A 27,490-nucleotide genomic window follows, 5' to 3' on the forward strand; every position below is an offset into this window, starting at 1 on the left:
TAAAATTAAAATCACAAATAAATATTTATTTTATTAATTAATAATATAGTAATTTTGAATAATCAAACATTTAAAACATTTTATAAAATTTCTACAAAAAATCTATTTTTATTTTCTAAAAAAAGAAAATTTTTAAAAATGATGAAACTTACAAACCAAACGCACCCACAAAATTTATATATGAAACGAAATGTTTATATATACATATATGTACTTTTAGTTCAACATTCAATTCGTATCCTATCTCAAACATCTCTATTAACTCCATCTTTTTATAAAATAATCCAAAATAATTAAAATTTTAAAACTTTCACTTGCATTATCTTAATAATTATCTTCTAATATTTTTAGATTACAGATGTGTTTACGTTATATGTCAATAATGTTAATTTGTCACCTACATCTGATGGTTTCAGATGAACACAAGTCTGAAGAGAAAAAACTTTAGTTCATCAACAGATCTTATACCATATGCCAATGCAGAGATGACTTTCACTGTCTATCAGATATGAGTCCTAACAAGACTATGCCCAATGTTTACATATAGAATCTTAGAAGAATAAATAATCATTGACAGATAACGGGATCGATCGATAATGTTCAATGAAAAATCAAGCAAGGTTTTACAACTGCTAACTGGGCAAACTGCTAGCCACTGCACCTGTTTGACGAGAATGTTCTGGATTCCTCAACTGGCATGCATTTTTGGCCTTCTAGCTTACTGAAGGGCTCCTGCATTTATTAGGGAGGGAAAGAGATCCCGACGAATGCCACATCAGCATCAATCTTAGCTTATTGCGAAAGAAGTTTGGTGATGTTTGTGGGAACAATGATGATACAAAGAATGAAAAGTTGAAGCGAGAGAGCTGCAGCTGGATCAGTTCTCAGATGGCATTCTTGAAGAGAAATGCTCTTGGTTAACAACAAATTCAGGCTGCAGCTCTCTGGCTGTTGAAGGGGTGAATGCTGCGGAGGAGTATCCAGTAGGGTAAGGGACAAGCGGCATATCGGAGAGAGAGGACATTGATGAATTGTAGCTCATAGTCAAAATCGGGTGATCAAATTTGCATGTCTGTCCAAACTTACACAAACCATGCTGCATGTAGTAAGCGCAAGCTTGAGCACCCTGTCAGTAATAGAATCCAGACAAGAAATGAAATTAACAATCCGGCCATGAAACACGACTTTGTAGAATAAAATAAAAACAATATGTATTCTCTATGACATCCAATCCTGCTTATAACAAATATAAAAGACAATCCCATTTATAAAACTCCCACCAATATAAGATCCAAGAAAAAATCTATTCTACACAACCTTATTTTACATTGCAAGAAGTTGTTTCTACGTTTTAAACCTATGACCACCGAGTCACACGACAATAATTTTACCGTCTCTTCAAGACTCTCCTTCTGTTTCCACCAAACATATGATCTAAATTTATGTAAACTATAGTTCTTATAGCATGTTATTTTAGTTTCTTCTAAAAAAAACAGGAAATTATTTTTTTTTTGCAATTCTTCTCTTCTTTTTTGAAGAGGTCACTTGGGCCTTCTCTTTTCTTCTAAATCTTAGCATCACTTTTTGTGCCGAGTCAACTAGGACATTGGTCCAACCTTCCTAAACAAGAGGAGTTTTGGAAAGCAGCAGAATCACCTCTGAATGATTGCTTCTTAGAGGTGACAGAAAGGCAAATATTTTATCTAGTGAAGCGGAGAAAGTTGAAGCGGCTGAGATGTGAAGTAGTGTTCCATTCAGGAGGGGTTGGAGAAAGGATGCTTCATTGCTTCTGAAGGAGTGGAGAAAGGGAAATGTATGGAGGTAGTATTCTGGCCAAGAGGGGTGATAGGGCCCATCACTGCATCGAAACATGCAGGGAAGAGAACAGAGGGGGTAGAAACAACACAAGGAGTGTGACAACAATGGCAAAAGGGAGCAAAGGATTGGAAGAGGCATTTACAGTTGACAAAAGGGAACTTTTGGTACCAAATGTCAAAGGCAATCTATCATTTTTCTATTGGTGAGAAAGAAAGCATATACCATGTTGTAACAGTGGGTTGGACTAATCTGTGACATGATTTAAGTAAACTTTGTAGTCCTACTATTTGAGAAATACCTAAATTTTACCAGTCACTATGCAATGCATGTATTAGTATATGATCCATGTTGTCATTTAAAACCAAGATTTGATTCAGTTGACAAACTTATGCAAACTAGGAAATTAACTTAAAATTATGATTTGCTTCAGTTGACAAACTAATCCAAACAAGGAAATTAATTTATAAAAAATTAAATTTTCAAAAGTTTTGGTAAGATCACCTCTTTAAGAGAATGAGTCTTCAACTATGGTTTCCAAGTTGGTAATTGTGCTGTTTAGGATTGTATGAAAGTTTGGTAAGAAGTCTAAGTTATTCTATTTCCTAATTTGATTGAATCCTTTTAGCTATAAGAGTATGTTTTCTATAATAATTTGATTGTAGTCTTTAAAAGCACCTCAATTCCCCTTGTCCAAAATGTTCTGATTCGTGCAGTTATTTATTTGTGCAAGATAGTTATCCCTTCTCTTGTGTCAATTTAGGTCCAACACTTCATATCAATTTTTCGGTTTTGGTATTGTATCATAAACAACCAATTAAATACCCAACATAAAACCAATCAAAGACCACATACTATGTTTTTCTCATTTATTAAGCAGCTAGAGATCAACAAAGTAGAGACTAATTTAGAAAACAATGGCCAAGGCAATGTTTCTAAGTACCATATGTTCGTCTTTTTTTCCTTCAATGGAGAAATGAAGAATTAGCACTTAATTGTTACCCTAAAATTGTGCCTAGAATTAGGATCCTGAAATTGATTAATTTGTAATTCAAGTGATGTATAACTTCATAGTTCTTACCTTAAATATTATTAACATTCACCTAGCTGATATAACATATAAAACAGGTAGGATAAAAATGCTATGAAATTCATTATGCTTTAGACTATGAAACACGAACACATACTTTCAGATGTAAAAGAAATTATATCTAGGGGACCATTTCAGCTCTCAGTAAGTCATTAGGCTCATTTGTTTTTAGCATGATTACATTATAAAATGGTGTAGATGTGTACCGGACGAAGTGGGAGGCCTAGAGCATTTAGTACAACATCAGTCCTCGGCATGCTCCAATCTGGTGGATGATGGAACTTACACATGGCTCCAAACTTACAATCTCCTGTCCTCATGTAGAATTGGCATTCTGGTTGTCCAAGTCTCACAGGAAACCTGTTTTCCCTAGGGCCAGTGCTTAAAAGCCCACCAGATGATAAAGTAGATATTTGAGGTCCATGCAAAGTTGGTTTTGTGGAAGATAATTGGTTTGGTGATCCATATATCTGTCCTGCTTGAACTGATTGCTGACCAGAAGATGATGAGATGGGATCAATTGGTGCCTGGGTAGCAGAAATGCCATGAAATAAGATACTGCCCCTTGATAATTATGAGTTCAAACACCAAAACGTCTACAAACCGCATAAGGGTTCCAGCCCTGAACTGGAACAACTCCAGGCGATAGCATACGAGGATAAGATACTGGCATATATGATCCAGGTAGTACTGAAGGTCTAGCAACTTGCCAACCAACATAAGTTGGATATTGATGATGAGAAGGAACTGATACTTGCTGCACCGTTGGGTAAAATGCAGGTGCAGGAGAGGTGACAGATGGCCCAGCAGGTTGTTGGTGATGAAATTTACAGGAAGCACCAAACTTGCATTGTCCTGTCTTAATGTAGAAGGCACACTCTTTCTCACTCTGCATCAACCTCAAAAGATGCTCCTCAGCAAAAATTTCAGATTGTATACAAGTCAATTAATTAGTTCTATTAAATGCATCTGCAACTTGAAAGTCTAACCGGTCGTAATGGGTATCCACTATAATTTAAAGAGACTGCAGCAGGTCCGCCTCCTTGTTTAGGGTGGTGATACTTGCAAGTGGAACCAAACTTGCAATTTCCAGTCCTCATGTAGTGCTACAGAAGACATTCACAACATTAACAATATACAAATATAAGAAGAGTACAAAACAGAATAAAATCACTAATGCACAAATTTTCAGTCCAAGTTGTTGTGCAGCGAGTTCTTGAACAAAAGGTAATTTTTTATATGAACTCCCTCCATGTGATTGAAATATAATCTAATAAAAGGGAGTACCTCGCATACGGGCTGACCAACTCGCTCAGGATACTCCATGGAAGCAGTCCTGCCTGCTCCAGTCAACTAATAATAGCATTAGAAGCAACCAAAGTTAGTAACGCAAGTGTAAAACTGCAGGATATGAAAATCCAAGTAACTATTTCTGAAGTTAAGTAAATTTTGTAACTCAAAATAGCAACTTCATAGCAATCCATTTATTTTCCAAGCAGTTAAACAGTCAAATGGGAGCAGGAAAACACTAGACTGCAACATCGTCAAAAGACACTCCAAAAGGGCTAACTCAACCATTGCTTGAAACAGTCCAATTTTTTTTCTCAACAAAACGCTTACGGATGCACGATCACGGGGGTGATTGTAGCGGCACTTCACCCCATAGCTGCACGTTCCAGTCCTCATGTAGTAGGCACAGTCCGGCTCTCCAGGCCTCTCCGGGTACTGTGCTTCCCCTCCACCACCGAACCCCAATCGCCACATGGAATCTTCATCACACAAAAGAAAAAGAGAGAGAGGAAATTTCACATCATCCCCATCTCTGGCTACAGAGCTAAAAACCAAACTACCAAAAGAGATACGCAGGGGAGGTACCTTCAAGACCGGTTTCGGCATTAGAACCGCCTCCGTAGAGCTCCATTAGCATGGATCGGCGGCGGAGGGCGGCGATTGGCCGGGGGAAGGGGTTTAGGTAGGGAGGGAGGGTTCCGGAAGGTTCTGGACTGCTTTAGGTCGCTGCAATCGAGGAGGACCGGCAATGGGAGTGTATATCAAATAGATCGCTGTCGCAGTCGAAGTCGCCGCCGCTTCTTCTTCTTCTTCGAGTCCCTTTTCTCCTCGCCGGCGATTCTTCCTCCCCTCTTCTTCGTCCTCCACCCCTCTCTCTCTCTCTCTCTCTCTCTCTCTCGCTCTTCCCCCTCTTCTCTGTGCTGTGGTTAATGGATTATATACGCGCCAAAGAAAGGGGGAAAAAGAGTCTTATTTATTACCTGTCCCCTTCCATTCGACCCATCGTCACAAGAATAAATACCCTGCGTATCAATTTCCTATTTTACCCCTATATATTTTAGAAAATCAATTGAGCCTTATTTACTAGAAAGGAAAATAAATAAATAATAAAATAATAAACATCAATTTTTATCCCATTAAATAATCATCCATTATATTTAAATAAAATTTATTTTATTTTATCACTATTAATTATTTTTATTTAACTATTTTAACTATTTGGTCATTTTTCTAAATAATTTTTCTTTTCTCAAATCTTTTATAATTTTCTTCACTTTCGCTATTTTCTCTTCGTAAAGAAGTCCTCCCCGCCTAAGGATGGCAATGGGGTGGGACTGAGACGGATTTGTCATCTTATCCCTACCCCGTTTTTATTTTTTCGGGTTCGAGGATTCTCCGAACCCAAATTCACGGGGATCAAATCCCCATCCCCGCCTCATCCGCATATTTAATTATTATTATTATTATTATTTTACCATTATTATTAATGATAATATTAATATCAATATTATTAATAATAATATTATTAATACTTTAAAAAAAATCTTATTATTATTTATTAATAATAATAATAATAATATTCAGGACGGGTTCAGGGATGGAGATAATATTTTCATATCTACCCCAAATCCATCCCATCTCCTAAAAATCGAAAATCCCTATCCTCATTCCAAAATTTTCCCGCGGGGCCCAAATTCACTGGGAAAATTGGCATCCCTATCCCCGCCTCCAGTCACAAGGCATGTACACTACGGGTGTCGAATCCACACGTAGCGGCCGATTCGTCGAGATCGAATCCACCTTCACGCGCCGTCGCGATAAGCGACTGACAGCCACACGTTGGGGGGTCGAGAGTGACAGGTGTCTCTTGCCGAAAGGTTTAATTTGGAGCGCTCGTGCTCAGCTCCACACAGCGGATCTCTGCACGTGCCGCAGTGGATGTATCGGCGGAGCGCAGCCAGCAATGGCATTTCCGTAATTTACTCTGGCGGGGAGAGGCAGAGCGGTGATTGTTAGGAGTGCGCCAGGGCAGTTTGGACATTTGGGTTTGGAGGTCATCGCTCACTCGCTGGTCTTGGCCCACAAGGCGTTGTGGTCCGACAAAGCCAATGGAGGCCCGCCACGTGGAAGCCATGTACGCTTTTGGGAATATCACATAGGGAGCGGCCCCCGACAAATCAATGCGTGTGATTGGCTGAGGAACAGGCGAAGCCCTCGATCACGTTGCGACCGGAGAAGCAGCGGCGCAGGCGGCGATGGGGATTAGTGATAGCCTTTGTGTTGATAATCCACGACCTTTTCCGCATTCTTTACTCATAATCTGTTGTTTTTTTCAGTGTTTTTGTCGGATTTTTTAGATCTTTGGAAGCTAAAAACCCTCACTTTCTTCCGAAGTTTGTCTAATCGTCTTGTCGATTTTTGATCCTTTGCGTAATGTAGATTGGTTGAGGAGCAGGCAAAACCCTTGATCGTGTTGCAGCTAGAGGAAGCAACAGCGAAAGTGGTGAAGGCGATCAACGATCGCCTTTGAGTTGGTAGTCCACAACCTTTTTCTCATTCTTTACTCAAATATATACTGCTTTTTCAGTGTTTTGTCAGGTTTTAAGATCTTTGGAAGCTAAAAGCCCTCACTTTCTTCCGCAGTTTGTCTCCTTTTGAGGCATTTTTTTGTGCAACATGAAATTCAAAAAGGGGATTCTGCTATCATTGCGATTGACTCTCGTTCTTTGTGTTGCTGTAAGTAATTGTCTTGTCGATTTTTGATCCTCTGTGTCATGTAGATTGGCTGAAGCGAAACCATTGATCGCGTTGCGGCTGGAGAAGCAGCAGCGCAAGCGACGAAGGCAATTAGCGATCGCCTTTTAAGTTTCATGATTCACAACCTTTTCCGCATTCTTAACTCAACTAGCTACTACTTTTTCAGTATTTTTGTCAGATTTTTTTTAGATCTCTAGAAGCTAAAAACCCTCACTTTCTTCCAATGTTTGCCCCCTTCTAGACGTTTTTGTGCAACATGGAACTTAGAAAGGGGATTTTGCTATAGTTGCGATTGATTCTTTGTGTTGTTGTAAGTAATCGTCTTGTCGATTTTTGATTCTTTGTATAATGTAGATTGGCTGAGGAGCAGGTGAAGCCATCGATCGTATTGTGGCTGGAAGAGCAGCGACGCAAACGGCGATGGTGAGCAGCGACGCAAACGGCGATGGTGAGCAGCGACGCAAGCGGCGATGGCGATCAGCGCCATTGTGTTGGTAAATCCACAACTTTTTCCGCATTCTTTACTCAAATATTTACTGCTTTTTTCAGTTTGCTTAGATCTCTGGAAGCTAAAACCCCTCAGTTTCTTCCAAATTTTGTCCCCTTTGAGGCATTTTTATGCAACAGGAAGCTCAAATGGGGATTCTGCTATCGTTGGGATTGACTCTTGTTCTTTGTGATGCTGTAAAATATCGTCTTGTCGATTTTTGATCCTCTGTGTAATGTAGATTTGTAGATTGCTGAAATCACTAGAATATGCCTGGCCGATCGCGATGGTGATGACTGGGAAGGGAAGTTGTTCTTCCCTGGCATCCCCAAGATTAAGTGTTAGCATCAGTATCAATTCCACTCTAGGTCGTAGGTGTTGCTACAGGGACATTAGATATTCATCCCTCTAGTGCTTTTCTTGATCCTCCACCTCGAACTAGTCAAAGTCATTTTATTGGATCACCATTATTCAAGTCATCCTTGAGTTGACCAACCCGTCGAGTTAGTCCAAGCGGCTGAGCTAGCCTGAGCTGTTGAATTGTGTTACCCGGACAAAAGTGTCTCCAACACTCATAATCTATAATTGGCTGTGTGGGTTTGGAAGTGTGAGGTTATATAAATAGCACAAATAATAGTGAAAAAGAATATATCTTTTACACTAATCCAAATCTAACTTTCTTCATCTTAATTTTTTTTAAAAATCTTTTTCCTTGGATCCCCTGCGATTACTCAAGCATTGGAGGGATGTCATCGGGGCAACTTTAGTTGTTAGTTCAACATTTATATGCGGTGCGGTGATAGCCCCGTCTCATCATACGTATGAGGTGATATTTCACAACTAAATGCTTTACTTTCATTGAAATGGAACACTTTGGTGCTTACATTAATTACCTTTTGTTAGATTCTCTGATTGTGTTTTATTTAAACAGGGTCCATCGAACAAAAATCCTCTTTCTTTTAGGAGGTGATTCTTGGGAAGAAAATGAAGGGGATTGATATCCAGCGTGCCACATTGCCGCACGATTTATCGAATCCACACTGTTTGGATCAACACCGACGATTCTCTCCTACAATATTTTTTTTTATATAGCAGATGTCTTTTGTATCTCTGATCTCTTTAGAGTTTGTGTATTTTATTGTAGCACAATACAAGGGTTTGATTCACTCATTTAGCATCCTCAGCTCAACCATACTAACCAACCTTTACACACAACAATATCAAAAAATTGTTTTCCAATTAAACTTATCTCACACTGTGGAGTGATGACGTCAAAGCTTTCCTCTCATGATGTGACTGATTCTATGAGGAATAATACACATTAAAGGACTAGTTGAGAATCCTCCGATGCTTAAATTAGACCGATAAGATAAATAAAATAAAATAGATTTGATAATAGAGGGGTGAGGGATGATATTTTCTTGAAAGACGCACCTCATATTTCTAGGGTGTAGCGTAGACAGTAGACACATGATATTTTTGACGTAATAGTTAGAAGTCGATTTTCAGAAACTAAAAACTTAGAATTTACACATAATATCTATATCTATCTATATTTATATGGCCAACACTAACGATCATTATTTTAATAGATTTATCTTTTTCGAAAGATACACCTCATTATCCTATAGATGCATCTCACCAAAGGGCCCTTTGTAATAGTTCGTTATCGTAAGTTAGTTCATGCACTCAGTCTCAAGTTTCTGAGTGCTCTCGAGTCCCGAGGTTCTTTGGCACTCACGCAGTTTGTAGATCAGTAGGTTGGCAATTCGGAACAGCTCTTCAAGTAAACAATTCAACTTAGCTCGGTTCAGCTAAGTGTAAATCGAATAATGATGACTCAACAAGATGCTTGGGCTAGCTCAGGGTGTGATCAATGCATCCTGTTGACTTGGAGTAAGCAAGCTGACTATATCACTCCGTTATGTTTGACCAACACTTTGGGAAGCTTAGTATGTCTATATTACTTAGATTGTTAGAGCTGTAAAACTTGTTACGATTCTAATTTTTTTTTTTATTTTCAAAAACTCAATTAGAAATATCTATATCAGTTTACCTAAATACAATTTTTTTTAAAAAAATTATATTTTATGTAAAAAAATATTTGCATAAGTTATCATATTTATTCTCTAAATTTAGATTTTATGAATAATATTTCTATGAAATAAAATACCTTCCCTAAATATTACAATATCATTTAATTTCCTTAAATATTAAAATATCATTTAATTTAGAAAAGAGAGGAAAATAAATGGAATTGATGAAAAACAGATATTATATAGGGAGAGAGAAAAAATAATAAAAAAATAAAAGAGAGAGAAGAAAATAATAAAAAAATAAAGATAGTGGAAATTTTAGGGTAGCTAATCCTTGCCAACGGAGAAGACCCCTTTTTGATATACCACTTCTCATAACCTCCGCGCTCATGAGATAACAGAAAATATTATGTGTCAGAAGTTATCGAGAAAGGGAATATGTATAGCTTGTGAGGTGTATAGTCACCGTCCAAAGAATATTTCATCACTTGTGTGCACCTCTTTGATAACTTACGCTATTAATGAGGTGCTTGAAGAAATAAGTTGTAATAATATGTTAACTAATGGAAAGTGTAAAGTCATATTTAAAGAAGGTTTTAGTGAATGTTCATATTATAATAGAAATATTCTCTGACAAACGGTTGTTACTTTGATAAATTGTTATAATTCTCTGACCACGTTATCTGCTAAGTATATCTCGACCAGATCTTTAAAACTAGCTAATCGTATGACCATCCTTCTCTTAAGCTGCTTGGTTAGGTACTAGGTGATGTTGGAGATTTGCTCTTGCAGTAATATAAAGCTAAGTCCCTCAAGTCTTGTCGGTTCTATGATCGACAGGCCGTATACAGGGATATTTGCCTATGAAAAATGGGGAACTAAGTCCCAGGAGATTTGATCGATACTTTAAATCGATTGTCCATATGATTGAAGACTTGTTTTTGAAGCGAGAACCTAAGATATGGAAGTCTGACCGAGTTTATAAAGAGAATTGCTTTACACGTTCATCTTCTATACCTATAAGAGACGGACATACTAAACTGTATAAATCTGACTGGAGTTATTGCTGACTGGCTATATATGAAGGACCGACATGAGAAAACTCATAGGGTCGATCGACAATAGAGTCGTCCGGTCATATGATGAAAGACTTGTACCGAGAGTGGGAAGCTGGATTCCCTTACTCGTGCATGATGTATGACCACCCGAGTTTATGGTAGGTCAGACATCTCTTAAACTCAGTCGGCTATCGTAGGATTGGATATATAATAAATGTCTTAATACATGAATGAAGCACTAGGTCCCCTAGGTCCAACCGACTCCTGGGCCGGTTGTCCTCATACTGAAGGCTTTAGCGCTGGGTGAGGAGAAAAGCCCTGTAGAGGGTGAGACGTTGACTGCTATCTCCTCTTGTCTCTGACTGCCATATCACTGTGAGTTTGACTTCCATGTCACACCTATGTCTACCTGTAACATCTTGTATCAATATTCATTTTCAATTCTCTAAATTTATATTTATGCAACAGTGCTTCAATTATAGAGACTGAAATTTTCTATTATAAAATAAAATAAATAAAATAAAATTTCTTTTTAATCTCTCTCTTCTGTCTTTGTAATCTTTTTCCAATTAAACTCTTAACTATTACAAATATAATAATAAAAAAATGGAACAGAAAAGAAAATAACAAAAAAATAAAAATAATAAAAATTTTAGGATAATTGATGTAGTGTATAGTGAAAAATGATTGTTTAAATTTAATAAAGTGAATGATTTAATTTAAATTTTAAAGATATTATAGAGAAAGTGATATTGATATGAATTCTTTTAGACATAACCAAATATGACCAAGCAACCCTATCAACTTATTTGATGGGAGCTTATGGATGGTGAAAAATATTTAAAATTAAAACTTTTAGATTTGTGGAACAAATCAATTCCCTTTTTTTTAAAAAAAAAACATATGTTTTTTATCCATTTTGGTATGATTTAAATCTGAAAATATTTTTTAACAAATTATTTATTGAAACTATTTAGCAAGGCCCTCTCCAGTTATTTGCCAAATAAAATAACATATTTACATATATAATATTTTAAAATAATTTGTATACGTATTCTTACATTAACTTTTAACAAAAATAAAATCATTTGACTCGACTATGGGCTTATACAAGCTCTCGGGGCCCATAAAGGCCCAACAATGAGCCCTTATAAAAAACGGTGGGACCCCGAAAAAAGATATTTATTTATTTAGACCAATCAGAAGTCCTTATCGGATATGCGCCGCGCGAGGAGGATGCATAAATAGATACCGTTCTTCCAGATGTCAGGCCTAGAAGGTTCCACACTGTACCACTCTTGTACGCCTTCCCTTCCCTCGATTATTTCTTCTTCTCCGCCGGCGCCAGCGCCGCCCGGTTCGATCCGAGCTGCTTCCATCCCCTCCTTCTTCTTCCTCGGGCGCGACTTGGACGGATGCTCGATTCGGCGAAGAACAGCAGCAGGTTTGACCTATTTCCCCCTTGGCGGCTTGAGATTTACACTTGTTGGTGGAATTCGTGTTCAAATGGAACAGTTTCAAAGCGACTTGATCTTTCGATGTCTCATATTTCGAGCGTGCATTTATTAGAGAAAAGATTCTGCTGCTTCAACCATTTCGGTATCATATATTCATATGTTTATTTGTAAGCTGAGTGGCTGTAGACTGCATTGTAGTTCAGATCTTCAACTAAAGAAAATTGAATGGTCATCTTTGTTCACCCACACCACTTTTCAAAAGGGGAAAAAGAGTACGAAAGAACACTTTTTTTTTTAAAGGTGGCTGTTGATTGAGTTTCTCGATTTTGCAACTGTTCTTTCTTGCTTTGTTCCTCTTCGGGTACCGTCGTGAGGCATCTGAACTTTGAACTATTTGTTATTTTAACTATATGACTATAATCATTGTCTTTGCAGCGGACTGCAGTGTGACGCCGAATCTGTTATGTGAAATATTTAGCGAGACATGCATTTGTTATGCTTCTGGAAAATAGGTTTAGGTGCATTGATGAACGCCTACTTAGATAGTTCTTTGATTTATTTATTTATTTCAGGTAGAGGATGAATTTTGAAGTGAATATGGCAGAAGTCTAGATCATATGGTTAGTGTGCAGATGCTGATGCAATACCTTGGATGTCTTTCAAGATGACAGAATGAAAGATAAGAGCAAACCCCTTTGTGCTGGTCTGCGCGCCAGGACAATTTCTGGGACTGATGATAATTGTCACTTTGTGGAGAATAAGTCCACTTCAATTCTTGAAATTGAACCTACTGAATGTGGCAAAGGGCATGCTGATGCATGTGACAAGGATTTCAAGCAGACAGAGTGGATAAATGATTTTGTTGATTCAACAAATTTGAATAAAGTGAGAGATTCTACAATAGAATTTCGAAACGCTGATGCTATGCCTCATAATGAAGATTTATTTATGGTGAATGGATCACATAGTTACTCAACCATAAACTCAGTGCAGCTAGACAATAAACCTGAGATTTGTGCTGATAAGCATGATGATGCAGGGAGTGATAGCTTTTTGGACTGTGATTGGGACAGTATTGAACATTTTGATCTAGAGGCAATTTTCAGGTAAGTCAATTCACCATTTGATTGAACTTAGTTTTAGGAGATGTTTACTAGCTCCTGATACAAAAAGAATGAGCGGCTATACCAGCATTTATGAATTTAACTTGATTCTGCAGATCAAATGACACCATCAATGACATTTTTGGAAATGATATGGTTGAAACCAGTGATGGATTTCTCTCACCAACGGAGGCTCTAGTTGGTAGCTTGACTGATTTTGTCCCATTGCCGGTAAGTATTTGATTTGGGAATTAAACTTGAGATACTAAATAATTGTTCCTTGTAGAGTTCTACAATCTTAATTCTCAAGCAAATAGTAGGTAAAATAGCAGTATTATTTATTTATTTTTAATGTATGTAACATGCACATTTATCACTTGGACTTAATTCACCTAGCCTTTAGCTAAGAATATGTCTACTTGGTCTCAACTAAGACATAGCTCATGCCTGATTCTCAATCAAAACTTCAGAGTCCTAGATCCATTAGGACTTAGTACTGCCTGATTCACAACTATAACACTTGTCAGGTATCTTGCACCTGCAAACTTGACACAACTTGTTAGATCACAACTAACTTAACTTTAACCTTATCATATATAAAAACTCTAGGTTAAATGTTGTGCACCTAGCACCAATAGTTAGATTTTAACAAATTTAACTTTAATCTTAGTCATATATCAAAATTCTAAGTTAACCCATCTTTCCCTTTGTGATAGTAATGAAAACTAAGTTAAAATTAGTAAATAATAATAAAAAATAAGATTGGATTTTATATTCAGTGTATGAGAAAAATTATAATTAGAGCTGTCATACATGAATATACCACTATATGAGGAATTACTGTCAGATACATATCTTACCTCCCTCCCTTAGATTTTGTGAACTGTGTGATGCTAAAGGAAATGCATTACGGAGGAAGAAGGTTTCGGATTTTAGGAGAGAATCTGAATTTGATGTATCTGATAGCTCTTTGAGGCAAAGGTCAATTGCCAATTCAATACATAGACTATAGGGTATTTAACTATAGTCTATTCTTCAATCAAGTTCATAGGTTTATTCTTTTGAAATTGGGTAAATGACCATTGAACAATTTTGACGGCTGCCTACATGGACTTTTTTATTATGTTTATCTCTCTTGTTTCCCTCCCATCTTCTCCCTCTTCTTTTCCCCTGCAACTTTTTAGCCCACTTCCTCATCCTCCCCCTTTTTGCAAGTGAGCTGTGCCTCTTCACTCTTTCCACCTTATCTTCCTCGCTGCCACATCTTGTTCTCACCTGCTCCCTTACAGACTCCCAAATCCTTCCTCTTCTCTCTTCCTTCCTAATTCCCCATTTGATTGTCTTGGGGAAATGCCATAATGAGCTTCTTCAACCTACTCTGCACTGGAGGAAGTGCCCATCGTAGATTCCCAACTCGACAACCAAAGAGGCAGAAAAAGGGGGAATAAGGGAGAGAGAAGAGATTGAGAATAGGAGAGGGGTGAAGAAGGGTGAGGGTGCGGGGACAACCCAATGGAAATAGAAGTAGAGGGAGGAGGAAGAAGAGAGAGAGAAGAGATTGAGAAGAATAGAAGGGTGAAGAAAGGTGAGGAGGAGGGAGGAGGAGATACGAAGTAGTTTTTGATAGGAACTTTGGTACACAGTCAACTTTATTCAATGGATTCATCTAATTTCAATAGTCATATAAGTTCATGCACCTAAGCAGCCAGAAAGTTTATGTATTCTGCTGCAGCATACCAATAGGCAAGGTAGCATATGAAAGTGATGGTCTGTATGTCATGCACCATCAACTTGGGGGAAGATGATATAGGGTAAACTACCATATGCCAATTGTAAAATCGACATGTTTTGCACTATCACCTGTGAAACCTTGTCATTTTGCGTGCTTGTATTAGGATCTTACCCATTAATGTTATCCACCTGCAATTTAATATCTTTGGATACCCCAAAAGAAAGTGATGCTAGTAATCAAAGGAAAATTCTTACCTGTTCAGATAGCATAACGTTGATGTCTTTTTTCTGTCTATAACTAGCAATATCTGCAATATTTTCTTTTCAGTAGCTCACTACAAGAAAAATATAATTTATTGCGACCAATATTTTTGGTTGCAAAAATTTGGGTCGCCAAGGCATTTAGCAAATTAATTAAATTTCCGTCACTAAATTTAGCTCAAAATTTGCCAAAACACTCTTAAAAAATATTAAAATCCTGGATTACATCACAAAATTCAACTTAAATTAAAAAACCTAAAACAAAACAACATTCCAATTCAACTTACATTCAACATTCAAAATCCATACGAATTACAATTGTTTAACACAAATCAACATTCAAAAACAAGTACATGGTTCAAAAAATAATACATTTATCACAAAACAAACCCATGGTTCAATTTTCAATACATTCCATCCCACTAAAAAAACAAAATGCATTCATCATCTCATCTTGCAACAAGTAAAATAGTTATATTAAAAAAACAAGCACATGGTTCAAACTTCACTACATTTTCTATTTTGAAACAATCCCGCTCATATATGAATCTAAAGTTAAAATATATATACACAGAGTCAAAACTACTTATCAAAAGAATGCACAAGCGATAAACACAAATTTAACATGTTTTAAAAAACATATACCTTAACGATATAATATAGTATCAAATCTAGTTCTTCAAGTGTTTTATTTACATTATTTTTGAAAAAATATAATACAATTAGAGATGCATATAGTATCAAAATTAACAAAATAATTTTGTATGTTTTATGAGTGATAAATAAAAAATTAAGTTGGAGGTCAACACACCTTATAAGATATTTATCAATAACGTTCGGGTCTTGAGTCTCTTGTGAGTCAAAACCACACGGTATTGGAAAAGCAGAAGGATTCATTAATGGAAAGCAATTCTTGCATTTGCCGCTCTACTGTCGTATTGACCCGATCTTCCATCGACTACTCACTGACCCGAGACTGCTCTAATGTCGTGATCCGATCCCTCAAGTCTTGATTTTCTTGTCTTAACGCTTGCACTTTAGTAAATGAAGATGAAGACGTGGGTCGACTGAGCTTAAGAGTCATCACACGAACATATACAATTTTTGCCTTGGAGCTAAGGCCGTAAAGGGAGTTCTTTTTCATTCTACCTATAACCTCATAATATAGATATAACATTGTCTGATAAAGTTTTTAACTCCTCTCCCTCTATAGCAGACTGAGACTTCTGCGTAACTCGATCTGTCATATCATTCTATGTAAAATAAATTTATTATTATCTAATATGCAATTAATAAAGTAGGTGCACAAAGAAATGTAAGTGGTAATAAAGTTTCTTACGCCTATAGCCTTTGATCGAGTGATCAAATATAGACAAATGTGTCATCGTTTTTGCGAAATATCTCCCAACAAGTATTTGCCTGCATACACAATTTTTTTTATAAATTAAATAAGTTCATCGATAATTAAAAAACTCTTATATAACTTTATTGTAAACTCACCAAGTCTATTGCATGCTCTACAATATATCATGATTCAACCCAATTGTTCTTCCATGCATCCTAAATCTCATTTGGTACATGGGATGTCCTTCTTCCCTTCTCCACTTTTATAACAAGTCTTTGTATAGTTTTTGACAATAATTGTTCCATATTTCCTTAAATTTTGCCTTGCTCCCAAGTATATTTTTTCTACAAGAATATCAAGAGAATTAGTATAATAGGATATTATATTATACAGTATCAATAAATTTTAGATCACTTATTAAAAATTTCTGATAATAAAAGCTTTAAGATCTTGGTCTGCATGCTTCTTTGTAGAATCAGTACTGACACTCTTTAAATTTTTTGGTTATGTAGGTAGATAACTATTGTTAGGATTGAAGGAATTTATATAACTCCACAATGATATGATATTATCCACTTTGGGTTTGAACTCTCATGTTTTTATTTTTGGACTTTACCCAAAAGACTTCACAAGGCCCCTCAAGTGGAAAGTCTATCCGTTTGATGTCCAATCCTCAACTTACTCGGTCTTCCTACCCCTCGATCTGCATGACCTACTAGGACTTCTTGTTCCTTAGTCCAACTAACTTACTAGGTCTTACTTGCCTAGATGCAACTAAGGGTTTTCTGCCGGGCTATCCACCAGGACTTCGTGCCTGGTGTCTGATCCTCTTGATCCGGACACGTGAACCCCATTTTCTTTGTTTGAGATCAATATTTTACTCACATGGATCGATTAGACTATACCTCTTGTGCACAGTCGGTGGTTAGATCTTCTGACAGTCTGGGCTCTGATCCTAATTGTTAGGACTGAAGAAATTTAGATATTTCCACAATGGTATGGTATTGTCCACTGTGGGACAAAACCCCAATGGAGATATCTTTCTCTTATAAGCCTATAATTTTTTTCATGTATTTTCAACGTGGGATTTTGTTTGTAACCTTACAATCCTAACAACTATGACCATTAGAAGTAAAATTGCATGAATAAATTTTTTTTTGAAATAATAAATAAAAGATTAGATGAATTTAAATTACTAATAATATCACTATTTATCAATCCCTAACAATCCCTAATATAATTTGGTCACTGTGTACTATAACATTTACATTCCAAATAATAATCAAATCATATTAGTAAGTTATTGTGGTGAAAAATTGATAATGTCACTTTTAGGTCCTTGACATTTTAATTTTATATAAATTCAAAATTTTGACTTGTAAATAATATGAAATGCTGCCATGTTCACCATGTAAACTTAAAGAGTACATTAATTTTATTAATTTGAGGGGTCATTATTCTAAATTTAAATAGAAATATGGTACAAGAGAACCCTTAATAATTATTTTAATTTGAATAAATATTTATTTCTATTGAAAAATCACAATCTAGAGGGAGCACAACAAGATATTTATTTTTTTTTAAAAGGAAACAATAAAACTAATAAATACAATTAAATCTGATTACTCCAACTAACAAAAAAAAAGTGTTTATTTTTTTGAGGCTATTTCTATTGAAAAATCACAATCTAGAGTGAGCACAATAAGATTTTTTTTTAAAAAAAGGAAACAATAAAAACTAATAAAATACAATTCAATCTGATTATTCCAACTAATAAAAAAAAGTGTTTATTTATTTGAGGGAATCATTTTTCTTTGAATTTTCACCCTGGCGGGGAATTTGGTCTTGTAGAATGGTAAATCAATTAATGGAATAATAAGAGGATCAGAATTTAATATAAATTGTGATATGGATTTATCTAGTATATGAATCAAGAGAAAGCCCGAACATCTATATAAAAAGTGAATTACACCATGACTTCCAGTCCCTCCACAGCACCACTAATTTCCCATATTCATAAGACAAGTATTTATTGCTTTCCTAAAAGATGTTTTCATCATTTACATGTTTAATCAGGACAAGGGAAAACCAGGACAGGTACAAAGCTTTTCATGAATGAAATTCCTCTGCCACTTTGTCCAACTTCTCAAGCTTTAGGACTCAGCACTGAATTGTTTTCCATGTGAGAAAACTACTACTCAGTTTCAACTCATCTCCACATATGCTTTTTATAATCACCATCACAGAATTCTTAACTCCTTAATTCTTTCCAGCACAAGTGCTCATCAAGTTAAAGTTAATAATACATCAAATTAGAATATAATCCTAATGAAGAGTGATCAAGAATTGTCCTTGAAGACTTTACCAAGAGTTTGTATCATCTTATACTTTTCTTAGACTTTTGGAGCTAAAGTTTACTTGGCTTGCAAGCATTCCTTAGTCCATAGCCATTCTTTCCTTGTAGTCTGAAGCTAAAGGTAGCTTCTTCTTCACTTTCAGGAGAAGCTAAACAGCCACAGTCGCTCGGCCGCCCGGCTGCCTACGATCGCAAGACCAGGGTTGAGCTCGTAGCCAACTAAGGGTAAGAGGTCGAGCCGAGCCTGCGGTCGACGTCATGAGCACAGGGCAAGGTCGTGGCTGACCTCGCGAGCACAACGCAAGGCTGCGGATGGTCTCGCGAACATAGCGCTAGAGAGGGGAGAGGGGAGAGGGGAGAGGGGAGAGGGGAGAGGTTTACTTGCCTGCCGGAGAAGAGATCATGTCGGAGAGGATATTGTGCCAGAGATCGGGGATCGGTAGGAGGGAGAGGATTGAGAGAGCGTGAGGAGAGAGAAAAATTGGAAAACCCTAATATGATTCTAAATTAATGACAGAAGTAAATTTCCTTCACTAAATTAATTCGTTCATTGATTTAACGATGGAAATTATTTATCCGCTACTAATTGTAAATAAGTTAAATATTATTTTTGGTTAATAGCGACATAATTATAATTTCATCACTAATTCCATCGCTATTAACTAGTTTTATTGTAGTGGCTAAAGTAGTTGATTGGCACCGAGTTCGGTGGTATCTATTACACACACTCCTACATTAGGAATGACTTTAAATGAAGATGCTACTTGTTCACGGCAATTTCAAATGAATTCTACATGATACCATTAGATTATTTTTGCAGGTGGATGTGCATGAATATTTTTTCAAACCATGGGAAAGTGAAGAAGAAAATGATGAGAAAATTATATCCCAAGAATTGAAAGGTTCTTGGTTCTACGACATTGATAATAAAAAAAGTCCAAGCAATCTCTTCCATAGTTTTGTTTATGACACACAATTACCGTATCAGACTCCAGATAGCAATCTGAGTCTGCAAAGGAAAGCTAGTGACGAGGAGTCTGTTGTTTGTGTTGGTTCCTCCATGGATGTTGTATCCAATGACTTTGGAAGCCCATCATATCTCATACCTGCCATTGAAGATGGATTTGGTTGTGGTGCTGATAATAGTCAAAAAGGACAATTTTCATATAGTCATTGTTGTCTTGATGGAGGGAATCAAAATATATCCTTTCCTGGTCGTCAAATATGTACTCATGCTGCAGTAACTGTCAAACCTGAAGAGAGAAATGTGAAACAGAGACCAGGACAACAAATAGAGTCCAAGTTAGAAGCTCAGCAGAAGGTGTTGCGACACCGCAATCTGAAATCTGATTCTTATAGCTTAACCTCTCAATCATCCCTGAGTAACTCCAGGAGTCAGACAACTGAATCCCTTCTTGGATCTAAACAAACATTTAGTGACCTTACAGTCTTGGAGAAGAACATGCCCCCGGATTCACCAAGGACCTTCAATACTATTGATGACAATTTCATGGCAGATAGAATCTCTCAGTTTCAGGCTGCAATATCAAAGGTCAGATTAGACAATCTTCTCATTGAATCATATTAGAAAATTTAGTCAAGTTGTGATGCATCTTCTACTATTTATTCCTCTCCTGTAAAATTCGTTTTTAACTTGTGTTTTTTTTTTCCCTTCCATTTTGTAGCTGGATAATAACTTGAAGTTAGGTATAAGAGATAGCATGTTCCGATTAGCTAAAAGTGCAATGGAAAGACATAGCATCACTAACAGAAGCAATACCAGCAGTAATGTGGAAATCAAAGCCACAGTAGTTGGAGAATCAGAATATAAACACAGGTATGCTTTTCCCTTACTGCAAAATCACTGTACTAGTTTCAAGGATTCACTAAAAAAAGTGTGTTGGAATGATTGTCGCAAAACATTTTAGCGTCAACAATTTTTGGACTATTTGGTGTCTGTCTAAATTTAGTTGTTAAACTTAGATAACTTTTTTTTATTATTAATTGATAAATTATTTTATGGCATTGTCGCAATAGTATAAGAAGTTATGACAAAATTTCTTCACAAATATAATTATCAATATTAAAGTTCAACATTTGAAATTAACTTTTGCATGATTAGATCAATCCCTTAACATCCTAGAAACAAACCATGCTATTCCTGATTGTTGGATCAAATTAGAAGTGAAAGGAAATATGTCAACTAAACTTCATGTTGGGAATAATATTTCTGTCTGTTGACACCTTCGATTCTTTTATAAAAGAATTCATAAGTTGGCTCGTTGCTGGTGCATAATTCAGAATTATTCAAGATGACACAATTTGTTTTGTTGCAAATAAATAGAAAGAAAACATTCTTTTTATGTAGCATGAGGTTAGAAAATCTTATGTTTGATTTCTCCTATTTTGCAGAGCTAGAAGTTGGGTATCAGAAACTGATACGAATCCTGTAGACAGGACTGTGGCTCAGTTGCTCTTACACACGCCTTCCAAGTTTTCTTCTTCCACTCGCATCAAAGAACTTGTTAGAATTTTGGGACTATAATTATAATTATAAATGTCTAATGTCATCAATTAAATAAGTCATAATTTAATGTGATCAAATTTATGATTAAGGAATATGACTTAAGGGTTTAATTGTTATGAATAAATTAATGTGGATACCATGTGTAATTTTTAATTTGTTGAGAGGTCAAATTAGAAATAGGCAAACTTATGTTTCTATAAATAAGGATTATGGTCTCAGTTTACAGATGATGGTTTTGTTTTGTTTCTTCATCGACAAAACTCTCTGGATACTAAGGAAGATCTGCAAATTGAAGATCTTGGCCAAAATTGATTGCATATTATGGATTCTGGTACGCTTCTGTAATTTTATCTATTCTGTTTATAATTTCTTAAGAATTGAATAGAATGCATAAGTTTTGTGTTGATATTTCTCAACCCAATTTTTCTATCAATTGGTATCAGAGCCTTCTATTCCAAATTTTTAAGGAAAATTTTTTATTTTGGGTATAAAATTTTATTTTTGTGCAATCTCGGTTTTGGTTCATGATATATCATATTGCGATTTTATTTTATCATCGCGATTTTCGGCACTGTTCTGTGTCGCAATCGGTTGGAAAAATTTGCGACAACATCGCAACTTCCACCGGAGAAGGAAAGTGTCACAGGAGGTTGCCTGCAATTGGTTTTCTGGCTGGCGACGACATCCAGGATGGTAGGCAACACACTAAACGTTGTTTCTCACGTTTTCTACTTGTCGCGAGCGAGCGTCTGTGACCAATAGTGGGCCACCGGCAACAACTTCATGTTGGAGGTAGTTTTCTGAGGTAGGATAAGACATTACAGTTGGCTGGCGAGTTGGTTATGACTGTGCTGTTTCTGCGCAAGCAGGCACAAGCAATAAAGGTGATCGACGTTCCGACATTGGAAAGGGCCGGCAATTGCCTCGGTATACCGTCGGTTGACTATCGTGGTCGGCAACTGCGGTTGAGGTGGTTCATGCAGCGTGGAGGCATGCGGCGAAGAAGACGCAGAGATGATGCACAGTTGCATCGTTTCGAAAGGTACGTGGTTAAAACAAAAAAAAAATCCACATTCTGTTGCGTGGTTTGGATAGGAAACGAACCAACGTTTGGTTTAAATTTATTATTTACATATAAGAATTAAAATTATTTTATAAATAATATAGTTTAAATGGATTACAAGGTTCTATTAATATATATTATTTTAATTAAATTAAATTTAAATTATATGTCACCAAATGACCTCTATTATTTGAATTTGATTTTATTTAAAATATTGAAATATTTTTGAGGTATTAAATAAAGTATAAATGTGTATATTTATATGAGTATTAATCGATCCAAAGGAAGATTTATGCTTAACAAATTATACATTTACTTGTGATAATAAACACGTAACAATTATCAGGTTTTATTTGTTATGTTTCATGCATATAATAAATCGATCCAAAATAGATTTATTATTTGTCATGCATTATTGTTAGTGTTTGATTATTACAACAAGAGTACCACTTGCAAATAATATTACTGTCTAAAGACTTGATATTGTTGTTGCAGTAGATATCTTTAGATGAGATTTATCATTTATTTTAATTGATTCAAAATGAGCATGTTATTTATGTTATAATTCTTGTGTTCTCTTTTCAGCAAGTGTTGCTACTATTTCTGCTAACTTAAGTTCAGTGCCGATCCTTAATGGTACAAATTTTAAGGATTAGAAGGAGAATATTTTAATTGTTCTTGGCTGCATGGATCTAGATCTTGCGCTTAGGACAGAGCAACCCACTGCTCCTACAGATACTAGTTCCTCTGAACTGAGGGCTAAATATGAGAAGTGAGATCACTCTAACCGCATGAGTCTTATAATCATTAAACGCGACATACCTGAGGCTTTTAGGGGCACGGTGTCTAATAGTGTCACCAAAGCTAAGGAATATCTCGATGAGATTGAAAAGCGCTTTGCCAAAAGTGATAAGGCGGAAACAAGCACAATTCTGAAAAGCTTGATTTCCATGAAGTATAAAGGCAAGGGAAATATTCAGGAATATATTATGGAAATGCCCCACCTTACATCAAAATTGAAGGCACTTAATCTTGAATTGTCGGATGACATGCTTGTGCATTTAGTGCTGATTTCTCTTCTGAACCAGTTTAGTCAGTTTCAGATCAATTATAACTGTCAAAGGGAGAAATGAACTCTTAATGAGCTCATGTCATACTGTGTTCAAGAGGAAGAGAGGTTGAAGCAAATCAAGGCTGAAAGTGCCTATTTGGCAAGCACCCTTAAAGATAAGGGCAAGAAAAGAGAGAATGAGGCTACTAAAGGTCTTTATGTGAAGAAACAAAAGCAGGACACTGACAAGAAAGATTGTTTCTTCTATAACAAGCCTAATCATATCAAGAAAGAATGTCCTAAGTACCATGCATGGCGTGCGAAAAAGGGTATATTTTTCAATTTGGTTTGTTCTGAAGTAAATTTAGCTTCAGTACCTCGAAACACTTGGTGGTTAGACTCTGGTGCTACTACTAACATCAGTGTTTCAATGCAGGGTTGCCTGAGCTACCGAAAGCCAACTGATGCTGAAAGATGCATTTATGTGGGTGATGACAAGTCGGTTGAGGTGGAAGCAATAGGGCATTTTAGATTATTGTTAAACACTGGTTATTATTTAGACTTAATAGATACTTTTGTTGTACCATCATTTAGACAGAATTTGGTTCTGTTTCTCATTTGGACAAATTAGGTTACTGTTGTTCGTTTGGAAACGATCAGTTCAGTTTATCTATTAATTCTACTGTTGTTGGAACCGGTTCACTTATAATTTATGACAATCTATATATGCTTGATATAAATGTTTCTTATATTGAAACCCTGAATGTGGAATCACATGGTACTAAGCGTAAATTTAATAATGAAAACTCAGGTGCCTTATGGCACAAACGTTTAGGGCACATCTCTAGAAATAGAGTGAAACAACTTGTATCGGATGGAATTTTACACTCCATTGATTTTACAGACCTAAATGTTTGTGTTGAATGCATTAAGGGCAAACAAACCAAAAGAAAGAAAGAGGGTGCATATAGAGCTACAGAAGTATTGGAATTGATACATACATATGTTTGTGGACCATTTCCAACACCTTCTTGGAATGGTCAACAATATTTTGTATCATTCATTGATGATTATTCTTGATATGCATATCTATTTCTTATTTATGAGAAGGCTTAAACATTGGATGTTTTCAAATCATTCAAGGATGAAGTTGAGAATCAACTAGACAAAAGAATTAAGAAAGTTAGATCTGATCGTGGTGGTGAATACTACGGTAGATATGACGGTTCAGGTGAGCAACGTCCAGGACCTTTTGCTCAATACCTAGAGGAGTGTGGAATTATCCCACAGTACACCATGCCAGGCTCACCAAGCATGAATGGTGTAGCTGAACGACATAATCGAACTCTTAAGAATATGGTAAGGAGTATGATTAGTCATTCAACCTTACCAATGTCACTCTGGGGAGAAGCATTAAAGATAACAGCTTACATTCTAAATTGAGTACCCACTAAAGCAGCTACTAAAACACCTTTTGAGCTTTGGACAAGGCAAAAGCCAAGTCTCAAACATTTTCATATTTGGGGACATGTCCAGCTGAGGCTAGACCGTATAGACCACATGAAAAGAAACTGGACTCTAGAACTGTAAGTAGCTACTTTATTGGATATTCTGAGCGATCACGGGGCTATAAGTTTTATGATCCCAAAGTAAAGACCATCTTTGAGATGGGAACTGCAACGTTCTTTGAGGATATTGAGTTTGGGGGGAAAAATAAAGTAACTGAGCTTGTCTTTGAGGAGGAATGTATTCCCACTACTCTTCAAGAGGAAATGGTTTATATTCCTATGATTGCTTCTAATAATGATCAGGATTTTATTCCTGTTAGTGATCAAGATGCAATATTAGAACAACAAGACATTGTTAATCAACTCCCAGAAGAACAAACTCAACAATCTCAAGAACCAGTGTATGTAGAACAAGTGTCTTTACGAAGGTCCACTAGAGAAAGGAGGAGTGCTATTTCGGATGATTACATAGTACTACTTCAAGAACATGAGGAAAATGATGGTATGGCGGAGGATGATCCGATCAACTTTCGGCAAGCCATGCAAGATTCAAATTCTCAAAAGTGGATTGAGGCAATGAATGAGGAGTATAAGTCAATGCAAGATAATAATGTTTGGGAACTTGTCCTATTACCTGAAGGTGTGAACCCCATTGGTTGTAAGTGGATTTTTAAAATCAAATGGGATTCAAATGATAATGTGGAAAGGTATAAAGTGTTGGGAGATCGGTGGCCGGCTTGAAGGGGGGTTGGATAGACGGCGCCCCCAAATCGTTGCTTCCTACACTTGTTAGCTTACGCAGCGGAAATACAAAACAAACAAGCTAAACTAAAGGCAAGAACAAGAAAGAATGCAAACCGCTAACAAGCTCGTTTACGTGGTTTGGAGATAACTTGCTCCTACTCCACGGCTATCCGTAAGGTGGACGATCCCTCAATCCGTCGGTGGATTAATCCCCGAAAACTCCGGCTAGCACAATCCTCCTTGTCGGTGGAGAAACCTCGCCACAACTCGATCAAGAGCACTTGGATTGCTAGAGCACTAGTTGACTACTAATTAGAGGTTACCCACCACTAATTTCGTCAACTATAACCAAGCTCCCAAGCTTTGGTTATATAGGCCGCGGGTTGAAAACCTCGCCTACCAGTCGACTGTCAAAACATGCAGTCGACTGCCCTCTGTGAAAATTCGACCGTTACATCCCAACGGCTCGATACCAGTCGACTGCTAAAACATGCAGTCGACTGATCCCCACTGATCAAACGAATAGAACCATTCTGTTCGCACCCAGTCGACTGCGCGGTCGACTGCACCAGTCGACTACTAAAACATGCAGTCGACTGCTACAGTACTGCTACAGTAAAACCCTAAAACTAGGATTTTACTCCGAGTATAATCTTTCGTGCACTCGTAACCTCACCGTTATGACTCACTTGACGCTTCTTTGCAGCCTTGACCTCTTACCTTCAAGCTTACTTCCTTTAACTCTCGTCCCTCAGATACATTCAAGCCCGCGGCTCGTCCCAATGTCATCCTTCGCGTATGCCTCGAAGTCGATTCCCTCGGCCTTTGTCCTCGCTGCCTTGTCCACGGTCCCTCGGATGCTCCATCCTTCACCGAACCCGAAGCCATCAACCTGAGTCACATGTGTATCTTGTACACCTGCACAACTCAAATACACATATCAAATACAAGGGTGAACCTAACTTAAACCCTTTGCTCAAACACCAAAACACATGGTCGCACGGACCATTGGGATTGCTCCAACATAAAGCACGTCTTGTAGCTAAAGGCTATACTCAGAAATATGAGATTGACTTTAAAGAGACATTTTCTCCAGTTTCAACGAAGGACTCTTTAAGGATAATCATGGCACTTGTTGCACACTTCGATATGGAACTCCATCAGATGGATGTCAAGACAGCTTTTCTCAATGGAGACATTGAGGAAACAATCTATATGATGCAACCAGAATACTTTGTATTAGGAGATCCAAATAGTATGGTTTGTAAACTTAAGAAGTCCATCTATGGGTTAAAACAAACATCTCGTCAATGGTACCACAAATTTTATCAAATAATAATCTCATTTGGTTTTGAGGTAAATGTGGTAGATGATTGTGTGTATCATAAGTTCAGTGGGAGTAAGCATATCTTTCTGGTTTTATATGTTGATGACATTTTGCTTGCCACAAACGATATAGGTATGTTAAACGATACCAAGAGATTTCTATCTAGATATTTTGAAATGAAAGATCTTGGTAATGCATCTTTTGTATTAGGAATCCAAATACATCGAAATCGTTCTCGAGGTATTCTTGGATTATCGCAAAAGAACTATATCGATAAGGTGCTTAAAAGATTTGGCATGCAAGATTGCAACTCAGGTAATACCCCAGTCGCTAAAGGAGACAAGTTTAGTCTTAAACAATGCCCTAAAGGAAGCCTCGAGACTCAAGAAATACAAAAGATTCTCTATGCTTCAGCTGTAGGAAGTCTTATGTATGCTCAAGTTTGTACGCATCCGGATATTGCATATATTGTTGGAGTGTTGGG

General features: G+C 36.7%; 2 protein-coding genes and 1 long non-coding RNA gene across 4 annotated transcripts; 2 read left to right on the forward strand and 1 right to left on the reverse strand.

The window, feature by feature from the left end:
* Positions 1-429: 429 nt before the first annotated feature.
* LOC122056610 (zinc finger CCCH domain-containing protein 5-like) lies at positions 430-5,126 on the reverse strand. The gene is made up of 7 exons (XM_042618634.1): positions 4,781-5,126; positions 4,526-4,674; positions 4,193-4,258; positions 3,895-4,011; positions 3,510-3,794; positions 3,112-3,432; positions 430-1,126 (listed from the first exon to the last, which is right to left on the reverse strand). The coding sequence occupies exons 1-7, from the start codon at positions 4,830-4,832 to the stop codon at positions 878-880; spliced, it is 1,239 nt and encodes a 412-aa protein (XP_042474568.1). The 5' UTR covers positions 4,833-5,126; the 3' UTR covers positions 430-877.
* Positions 5,127-6,375: 1,249 nt separating this feature from the next.
* On the forward strand, positions 6,376-8,609 carry LOC122056611. 2 transcript variants are annotated; one of them, XR_006133308.1, is made up of 5 exons: positions 6,376-6,729; positions 6,839-6,931; positions 7,307-7,446; positions 8,176-8,265; positions 8,371-8,609. It is a non-coding gene; the product is annotated as an uncharacterized LOC122056611 (long non-coding RNA). The 2 variants fall into 2 exon arrangements; XR_006133307.1 differs by having other exon boundaries at positions 7,307-8,265.
* Positions 8,610-11,783: 3,174 nt separating this feature from the next.
* On the forward strand, positions 11,784-21,719 carry LOC122056612. The gene is made up of 6 exons (XM_042618635.1): positions 11,784-11,977; positions 12,563-13,096; positions 13,210-13,324; positions 19,607-20,338; positions 20,472-20,623; positions 21,199-21,719. The coding sequence occupies exons 2-6, from the start codon at positions 12,663-12,665 to the stop codon at positions 21,329-21,331; spliced, it is 1,566 nt and encodes a 521-aa protein (XP_042474569.1). The 5' UTR covers positions 11,784-11,977; positions 12,563-12,662; the 3' UTR covers positions 21,332-21,719.
* The last annotated feature ends 5,771 nt before the right edge of the window (positions 21,720-27,490 follow it).

The sequence above is a fragment of the Zingiber officinale genome, chromosome 3B (genome assembly GCF_018446385.1).
Source record: "Zingiber officinale cultivar Zhangliang chromosome 3B, Zo_v1.1, whole genome shotgun sequence".
Taxonomy (NCBI): Eukaryota; Viridiplantae; Streptophyta; class Magnoliopsida; order Zingiberales; family Zingiberaceae; genus Zingiber; species Zingiber officinale.